Below are 10,299 nucleotides of genomic sequence, written 5' to 3'. Positions count from 1 at the left end.
GTTTGAGGTGTTACAGGTGTAAATAAATAATAGGTACAATTCTTGCAGGACTACTTTAAACATAATATGTAACTTAAAGGGTATGCATAGAAAAACCATAAACAATATGAAAGAGAGTAATATGTTTGTAATGAGATGAGACTCACAGCCTTGAGCAATTCAAACCCATGTTCAAAGCTTACCATCTGAGCTAATGGATATTCGTGAATGCTTGGTGAATAGCTTAGCATTTAACCGAGTTGAGTACGAGGACCTTTTCGGTATTTGACTCAAAGTTGTGGATAGCCTATACGGTCCTTGTTTTCAACTTACCACCTCCATAGCGTTATTTTTGTAGATAGACCCCCGATTGATTTTTTTTACTCCTGCACCCTCAGGGAGAAAATTGTATTGTGACAAATGGAATCGCAGGGTGCAAAAGATTAAACAAAAAAATCACTCAAGGATTTTATATGCAAAAATAAAGGCAAGGTACAGGGTGTTCAAAGCAACAATACTACAAGAAATATATCCCAAATGTTAAATTACAATGCGGTACAGATCCCGAACGTGAGTAGCACTCCGCAAGTTTTTTATTTTTGATTTTTTTTGGCGATATCAGTCTTAACCAGATTCACTACATTTCTGCCAGTCTTTTTAATCAATGCAAGCTAGGAACACAAGATCATCACCAACTACCACATCAAAAGTATCAAAGCAAAGCCGATTGACATGCAAATAAACATCGTATAAGAAATGTAATGACACTGAATTAACACACAAAGAAGCAACTACAGAAATGAAATACCCATCATGTTAATTTAAGCACTGATCCAGCTCAGAAATTTGAGATTGTGTAGAATGAGGATTGCAAGAGCTCTCTCGTACAAGGAGATCGAACTACAGTATTCTATGCTTTAAGCGCCGACTTGTGGAACATGGTCTCCTTGTGAATTTGGTGACAACTCTTCTCGACAAGGTCCAGAAGCTTCTCCAAGTTTGTCGCCCACGAGTTAAGAATGTCGTTGCTGTCTTTAGCAGATTGAAAGGATACGATGCCCATAGGCCTATCGATCTTTGCTATAAGAGACTTCGATACCACCATTTCAGATAGATGCTTCTCAGCTTCCTGAACAATGATTAGACAAATGATCAGGAAAACTTGATAAATGTCTCTGATCCATGTAGGCAACATCTGGATAAACTATGTCATATGACATCTAGATGAGACTATGCTATGTGAGGAAATAGATGGTACTGGACTCAGAAACTACAATGTTTCTCAAAAAAGGTGAGAAGTCCAATCAAAGGATAAACGACAATGTTTCTCAAAGGAAAGGATAAAAAAGTCCAATCAAGTATAACTATTCTAATATCTAATTTCAGATAGTCATCATAATTTATGAGGCAGTGGTTTGCAAACAAAAGTAAATGGAAAGAAAGTTAGAATATTCTAATATCTCACCTCATCATTTTTTGCTCTAAATCTTCATTCTAAACCGTCTACTTTCGATCATAACCAAACACCAATTTTTTAAATATCGGCCAATAAACCGATATTATTGTCGATTTATCGGTTTGGGGGCCTTCCCCTATGATAAGTTCAATTCTAAATTGGTTATTGTTTTTGGATGTTTATCGTCGATAATGCGACGATAAAGTGAGTTATCGACCGATATTGTCGGCCTAAAATCAGGAATTATCGGCCTTTGGTTTGAGTTTGGATTTCAGGCAACGTGCACCTATTCATTGCACTTTAAACCCGACCCGAGTTTCTACCATTGGTTAGTGATCCTAAACATAATAATTTACATTTTGTATGTTTATCTTTCATTAAGTATGTTCAGATTATATTTTAGAATATTATATTATGTATATCACCATCCGGTAATGTCACTCTGATAAATACTAATTATTCCCGATATATCCCCGATATCCGCTATCCGATATGGATTTTGACCGTCCGATAAATCCCCGATAGTCGATATTTAAAACCTTGCCAAACACAACTGGAAGAAAGTGGATGTCAAATCATTTGTTACTTCAACTTTACACCTTTTCACTTGAATCATCCAAACAAGATTTGCAAATAGATAGTCACGAGAAAGTAATTTCTTGAGAAAGTACTCTCTTCACTTTTTCACTTTCTACTTGCTTTCTGGCCGCCAAACATAGATTAGCTTGGATCAGAAGTAAGAGGTTATGCATCTTCTTTCAGTAGTTCACTGAGTGTAATTAAATCTTCAAATCAGTTTAGGAACTTTCTACCTGTTCCCACACAGTTTATTGCAACAAATTGTAGCAGACAGTATAATCCTCATACTATTACGCTTTGTTTGGTACGTGGGGTCGAGAATGGAACAAAATAAGGAATGGAATGGACTAAGTGCGGGAATGAAATGTTTATTCCTATTCTCACGTTTGGGTGCGATTAGAAAATGAAGTGGGAATGAAAATCTTTTTTTATTTTTGGTATTGATAATTAATAAGCAACCAATGTAAATTTGGAATTTATTTCAAATTTTTTATTCCCATTTAAGTGGGAATGCACATTCCCTATTATCTCATTGGGAATGCTCATTCCCACTTAACATTCCCACATTAAGTGGGAAAGGAGAAATGGGAATGGTCATTCTAGTTTCCAGAAAGGTGCTATGTTTGATATGCATGAATTAGAAGTGGGAATGAGCATTCCATTCCCCCCATTCTCATATACCAAATGAGGCATTCGTGAAATCGGCTAGCACAAAAATCAATCCTTATACAAAACTTAACTAGAAAGACATATAGATGCATCCCTGTTCTTCAACAATCTGACAACTCCATGAAAATTGCAAAAGATAAAACCTTAAAATTTCCAAATTAAGTGATAAAAATTTGAGACGATAAAACTGGAATGAAGAACAATGCAAAATAATATATACATACTATAAAATAATACAATCTAGAGCTGTTTTGACCTTATTATCATGAATGGCAATAGCAGTACATACTGCAAAATAATATATAATACTTTCAAAGTCTCAACCAGTCCTCAGTCCAAAGAATATTAGGAAAATGATGTTCATTTTGTTTCAACAAAAAATGTAGTGCTCCCAACAGCCATCCTTAGCAAATAAGGGCTCAAAAGACACAAAAAGATGTTGAGGTGTTAATTAATGGCCACTGGTTAATATTGACAAACTTACCTACTTAGGATAAGTCTTACTGGCAATCCCATTATTGACTGAGCTAGTGCTATCTGCTATGACAATAATGCCCAAACTAAATAGAAAATTAATAATGATCTCTACAGTAGTTTATTTCCATATTCACCTCTCAACCACAGTAGTCTATGGGTGTAAAATAACATGACACTAACCCATAAGTTAAACAAGTGCATAATCCATTTCTCATAGCACATATTGACTATCACCATGATTCTCTATTAACCTTGGAAGGAGAAGATCAAGGAAATATCGGTTGGCACATTACTGCCTCATGTCCTCATGTTCTTCCTCAGAGTGGCGACTTAAAATCTAATGATGCAAGGACATAAAAGAAGGGAATAAAATACTAGAGCAGTATCACATGACGGCATAATATACAAAAATAACAGCTTGCATATTGCAGAAAGAAATATGTGAACAAAAATATGTAAATTTCCAAAATATACAGTTAGGTAGGTAACAAATATAGAAACTGCAGCAATAAAAATAAAAAATAAATAATGCACCATACTGGTCACATTTAATGAAATAGAACTGCAGCGAACCTGTAAAGTGAGGCACAACAGATCAGCAATTCTCTTTAATGTAAGCCGGGAATAATATTTGGACACCACCAAAATATTCTGGAAAAGAGCAGATTTTTTGTGAATTAATGGAATGCCAAATAATAATTACTCAAGTAATAACTCAACATGAAAAGTTGAACCAATTAGCATCAATATATATACATGTTCAATGATTCTCTGCCTAAGATCTTCAGCTGCCTTGGCACCTAAAGCTCCTCCAAGCATGTTTGCCTCATTCTCAAACTCATCCTTGAACATCTCCCAAAGACGAGTCCACTGGATTACTTCCATGGTAACAAGCTGCTTTAATAGAAGACTGAAATGGACATCCATGCAGCAGTTAAACGTAAGACCCAAAGGAAAATATAATGACGAAATTGAAGTACTGACAGAAAAAAAACCTACCGGAAATTAGGAATCTCAGATAGATTCTTATCTTCCAAAGTAGAGTTAAGAAGACTCGATTGCATTGGATCATGTGGAGACAACACCAAGTACCAACAAATTTTCCTCAGCACCTGCAGAAACTCTGTAAGATTTCCATTTAAAGGTTTTAATGACGGAAAAAGACTGTCAAAACAACCATTTACCGGTATCCACTGAGCTGGGTCCTCTTTAACTGATGGAATATCATATATTGCCTTGAAACAACGACAAATCTCTAGGTACTCATTACTGTGAGAATAATAGCTGCAGCAGAATGATTTAAGTAACAGTTGTCCATTATTTATTGAGCTCACAAATACAAACAACTTACAATGTCGATAATACATTTTAAATTGTTTGTCAATTTTGAATACAAGCCATTTAAAGGAAGAATACATAAGGAATTGATACACGAGTATCCGAAGGCACAAGTAAGCAAAGGCATTCAATAGCCCTAAAAACAGTTGAAGCATTTGATTCTAATTCAGGTATTGAAGCATTTGATTTTAATTCAGGTATTAAATGTCTAGAAATACTTTTTTATAAACATGAAAACACATGGTGCCTACTTCTTAGTACACTATGTAACATTAAAAAGGAAAGAGAGGTGGCTACTATACAGAAAACATGCTGACCATTGTTACAACAGATGACCAATGATATAGCAGACACCACAATTGAAAACCGTCAAGCAATAACGACGATCATGTTGAGATGAGAAATGTGGCAATCGTCTCACCACTATGTGAAGCAGAAATGTTTTAGTCAATGCAGTAGGACAAAGATATGTCTGATATCAAACATAATGGGGGAATAGTTGACTAAGGTACTGATACCCTACTAGATCCCCAAGCAGAATAGAAGCATAGTTGACTAAGGTACTGATACCCTACTAGATCCCCAAGCAGAATAGAAGAGGCAAAAATCTGCATATTTACCAGTTTCAAGAGAGATTACATGGCTAGTGAGACACATTACACAAGTTTAACTGGAATTACAACAGAAACATGCATTGGAAGTGTCATTGTCTGAGCAAAGTGATTTTGGTTCCTCAATTCCCTGACCAAAGTCTAGCAATTAATATTACACTAATGTTTAACTTCATCCATATGGATCCAAAACAACTAACAGTGCACTTGTTGGTGATAAAGTAGCATTGTCCAAATCTGGGTTATGCATTTGCACTAAGAAGGAAAAACCTCCAATTGATATTTCAATCTGGCATTAGCTACATGTGTCACATTGCAAATTGAATGAAAAATAGGAATATAAAAAGATGAAGCAATTAGAAGGAAAACATATCATGGTAACATGGAACCCATACAAGGAAACATAATCGTTCCTGCTAAATTAATAAAAAAGCAACACCATACCGAATCATTAATTCATAATATATGCGCTTCAACTCCATGAGTGAAGGAATATCAGCCGGAGCCTCTTCAACAACATTATCACCTTCCTTCGGCTTTTTCTTTTCCTTTGAAGTATCTGCGTTGAAAACTCGTGGACTAATTTTTCTTGATAAAATTTGAGCACGTACATAATCTTGGCGGTCCAAGCACAAGCGAACCTGCAAATTATGTAATAACAATAAGTTAGACATCATAGTCTAAGGACCAATAAGCCAAAATAACACCAAAGAAAGGATTAAAATGTCATCATACTTGTTCAAGGATGAACGCTATTTTTTCTGTCTTTGCCATGGCTCCAAATGTTTCCACCTGAAAAGCCAATTTATCAACATACATCAACAAAAAAAAACAATCGAACAGGAACTACAGTCACCTTTTTCAATAATTCTAAGAGTACTTAAACAATATCAAACGACATTCAATCCTAAGTAACTTACAGCAACTTCTTGCATCAAATCTGCAGCTTCAGCAATTTGGCCTTGCTGTTCTTTGATTTTTGCAAGTATTTTAACCAATCGTGCCCTCTCTATCTCAACATATATCTGAAAGAAGCGTACAAATAAAACTTTAACATGAGCTAGACATACATTTGTCAAAGCTAAAGCATAACATTCACCAATATAAAATGATTGGCTGACCTTCCCGGCAGAGACATTGTTCAATGTTTTGATCAATTCTATGCGTGTATCGATATCAGGCGTTTTATCAATGTACTGCATAGCTTGTTGTACCATGGCAGTTACAGCCTGCAAGAAAGGAAAAAACCATTAAATCCACAATGAGAAAAATAGATGAGGGTTAAAAATACCAACCAACGGAGGGATCACAGGAGGAGAAGTGATGCTTAATTTAACACAAATTTCCTCAGATTCTAGGCACAATAAAGTATTCCACTGATTTTCACAAACACATTATACAAATAGTTTAATGTCACGGGGTTCAATATGAAGAAACATATCCCATGCTAATTATATAGCATGTCAGTTGCAGAAAATAAGAATGTAATGACTGTGCCACAATGAGAAGAAGAGAGGAGAGGCTAATGAATTAAGATCAATCAAAGTTAGTAAATCTCGACTCTACTAAAGATCGAAAATGTAATTTATTTTAGAGTTTGTGACAGGTTCTAACCCGAGCTGGTGATGTACCTATATTCCAGATTAGAGATTCAGATTCGTACTTTGTGAACAAAATCAGCCTCCTTAGCTCCATACTCCTACCTGATAGAAATAGGTATAGGGAGGGAAGTGACAAATAAATTGCTGCAACTCCTTGACAAAGAATAAGAATGTCATGATTAATATCCACAAAAGCTATAAGATGGGAATGGATGCTGACGGACAGACAATAGAAGGGAAGAAGGGGAAAGAGCAAACACATGCACAGTGCATAGACACATGCATGTGTGCACATTGAGTAATACAGATGTCAGAAACGAGCGAGTTTGTAAGAGAATGGGAATATGGTATTAACATGACTTGGTTTAACTCCAAAGTCCAAAAGAATCGTTGGGAAGTCAAATGTGAAATTAATGCAATTAGTAATGACTAGTATTGCTTAGAGTAATATGAAACCAAAAATAATCAAACAATTTAGACTCATCTTCCTCATAGTACACAACTAGACAATCCCCAATATCATTCAGTGTATGTGGGAATCCAAATTTCGCATTAGAAAAATTGGTTCAGGTTCTTCATTTATACGCCTCACATTACTTCTGTTACAAGTTACCGTTTATAACTTTCCCACTCACAAGCTAGAAGATAAAAGACTGAACTCCAAGACAAATTGATATTTTTCTGTGGGTCACTGGGTTATCATGAAGTCCTCCTCAGAGGTTCACATGATGCTCCTAGAACATCATATCATAACTTTTGTATTCTTCATCCAAGCTACTTCCTTACTCATAGTTGACACCAGTCTGCAAATTACAGATAGCCAACATCATATCGTTCATATCCAGTTGTAAGATCTTGATCAATTCTTTATCAATCCTCCCAGGTGTTGGTTTTAACTTGCTAGTTGCTACGTAACTCATCTGATGGAGGAAAGTTTAGCTGATTACTGAAGATGATACATGGACTTTTTGCTCTGCTGTTAATATGCTATAAGTCTTATTATCCTCGTATCACGTAAAACAAACCTTCCAGCTATGCATTTGTATGATGCAAGTTTTTTGATATTTAATATATCTACTTAGCCTACTTAGGTATTCTTAAAATTTTCAGTGAGTGAAGGACATTGACATTGCTCGGGTTCTGTTACTGTCAACAACTATGCAGTAATATATGTATAGCAGCTAAATAACATTGGCATACATTAAAATTAGCAAGATATTTATGTTACCTGGAAACTGCGAACACTGGCACGCATTAATCATTGAAGTTAATACCCTAATAACTTTCTAAAGATACAAAGATATAAATGTCATGTAACTCAGCCTTGGGTTATTTGGCTATTAAACTATATAATATAATTGAATCCCTAGAGCTTCTTCCAGATCTATGTCCAGGAACCTTATTTGGCTATTAAACTATATAATATAATTGAATCCCTAGAGCTTCTTCCAGATCTATGTCCAGGAACCATAAACCCGACCAGATTCTACATGTATAATTGAATCCCTAGAGCTTCTTCCAGATCTATGTCCAGGAACCATAAACCCGACCAGATTCTACATGAAATTTAACTTTGAATGTGCACCTCAAATATTCAACGCAATATAGAGCCAACTGGTTCAGGAGAAGAGATCATAGGATGACAGTAATTAAGGAATTACTTGGTGAAGAGGGTAAAGCTCCATGCTACCAAATCTGACAAAGATTAATTTTAGATGAAATTTATAAACAAGTAGGCTAGGGCACTGATATTTAAGCTGTGTTTTTTATCTTAATTTATTTAGTGAAACAAGACCAACATACGAACAATAATGCCCAAACCCTACAAAACCTCCGCAAATAAACCAAAAAAAATTCAGCTTTTTTCAACCTGCTTGAGTTGTCCTCTCCTCTTTGACAAAAGAACGATCTGATCATTGAGGGTCTTCCAAGCTCCAGCCTTGTAGCAGAGCTCAACTATATCGATCACCGCCTTCTTCGTTCCCGCCACATCGCCGGAGAGCCTCGCTTGCTTCTCCTCGTTCAACTTCGCGTCGATCGCCGCATCTAGATTCTGATTCTCCTCCTGCAACGAAATCGATCCGAGGTTTGGCATTAGATACCAGTTAATCGGAAACAGAGATCGATGAAAACCCTAGGGTTTTTTCAAAATAGATTGAGATTTAGAATTTGGGAAGCTTTACCATCAGTTCGGTCGATTTCAGAAGAGGAAGCAAACCCTAGGAAGAACGAGATGTGAGAGAGAGAGAGAGAGAGATGAAAGAGTTCTATTTATTTATTTATATTGCTTCTCTCCTTTTAACTTGGGAAGAAATTATTAAACGGATCCTATTCGGGTAGGCTTATGTAGGATCCGAATCCAAACCGGATAACTTCAAGGAAAAATATCAATGTCTAAAGAATTACTTTAAGGCATGTCTTGCAACTTACTTATTTCAACTTATAAGCGAATTTTATCTTATAAATAATGTTTGGTAAACTCTAATTAATTATTTATTTTTTTCTAATAAGTAGGAAACAAATAAGTTTGGATTTTCTAACTTATTCAACTCGTCAAATGATTCCTAACACTTCTCGGTTCATTTAAATTTCTCTCCCTTCTGGATCTACTTGGTCAGCTCTTAACGAATCTCCGGTAATATCCCACAAATCCCAGGAATCTACAAACTTCTGCGACATTATTCGGTGTCCGCCACCTGATTATATCCTCAATCTTTGTGGCATCAACAGCTATTCTTGCTACCAATACTATATGAACCCGCTCAGCCAAAACTTACACTTCTCGAGTTTTCTATAAAACTGATTCTTCCTCATCACTTTCAGCACTACTGTCAGGTACTCCTCAATTAAATTATGAAACAAGAACCAAAAGATGTCTCAATGAAAAAGAACCAGACTCATTATCACTATCTCAATTAAATCGATTTCATTAACTTCCCAAATTTCTTTCATGTTATCCTCTCAATCTCCACATCCAGTGACTAATCGGAGTGGACTTGCGGGCATGCTTAGTAGAGAGTTGGTTACAGAGGGCTTTTGTTAGATCTCCTAGGAGCAATAAAACCATAGTTGGAGGGATTGCACGCAATGCTCTCATATAGCAAACAATAACAAACACGAGGTAAACAATGCTCTCAAGATAGGCGCACCCTTACAAAATCAGACTCAAATACAAAGCAGCTAGATCCCCAAAACCAAATTTGGATATATTCTATGATTAGCTAAAAGGCATCAACTTTGATAACAAAGTAGCAAACTGACTCAAACAGCAATAGAGAAAGAAACAAAGTAGCAAACTTTGTTAACAAAGTAACAAAGTACTTTTGGAGGCATTAAGGAGTAATAGAGAAAGAGGAGAAGAGGTAGTAGGAGTGGGGGTAGATAAATTTTAGAGGAGGAAGAAGGTTAGAGAGGAGAGAGCAGAGAATGGAAAAAGAAAAAACAATAAAAAACTATATAGATTTCTTAATTGAGGCAGACACTTGAGATAGAAAAGGGAAGATGTAAGAAGACGATGAGAAAGATATTGTTGAGGGAGGGCACTTTTGGGATTTTTCCTTTTTGGGGGGAGGGGGGACGGGATTGTTGC

General features: G+C 35.9%; 1 protein-coding gene across 1 annotated transcript; it reads right to left on the bottom strand.

Annotated features, from left to right (window-relative positions):
- Window positions 583-8,980, bottom strand: LOC109840952 (26S proteasome non-ATPase regulatory subunit 12 homolog A-like). Its single transcript, XM_020409791.1, has 11 exons — window positions 8,894-8,980; window positions 8,581-8,775; window positions 6,231-6,338; window positions 6,030-6,134; window positions 5,845-5,901; window positions 5,554-5,750; window positions 4,345-4,444; window positions 4,160-4,272; window positions 3,917-4,070; window positions 3,734-3,811; window positions 583-1,108 (listed from the first exon to the last, which is right to left on the bottom strand). The coding sequence occupies exons 1-11, from the start codon at window positions 8,894-8,896 to the stop codon at window positions 890-892; spliced, it is 1,329 nt and encodes a 442-aa protein (XP_020265380.1). The 5' UTR covers window positions 8,897-8,980; the 3' UTR covers window positions 583-889.

Source organism: Asparagus officinalis, chromosome 5, assembly GCF_001876935.1.
Source record: "Asparagus officinalis chromosome 5, Aspof.V1, whole genome shotgun sequence".
NCBI lineage: Eukaryota > Viridiplantae > Streptophyta > Magnoliopsida > Asparagales > Asparagaceae > Asparagus > Asparagus officinalis.
The sequence above is the reverse complement of the archived record's forward strand: the minus strand, read 5'-3'. Positions and strand labels throughout refer to the sequence as shown.

Bases quoted from the DNA above. Each gene is read 5' to 3' on its own strand.
- LOC109840952 (XM_020409791.1), bottom strand. The intron at 5,902-6,029 runs GTAAGTTACTTA...TTGGCTTTTCAG, and splicing joins ATTTGATGCAAGAAGTTGCT to GTGGAAACATTTGGAGCCAT. The intron at 4,273-4,344 runs GTAAATGGTTGT...GAGTTTCTGCAG, and splicing joins ACCCAGCTCAGTGGATACCG to GTGCTGAGGAAAATTTGTTG.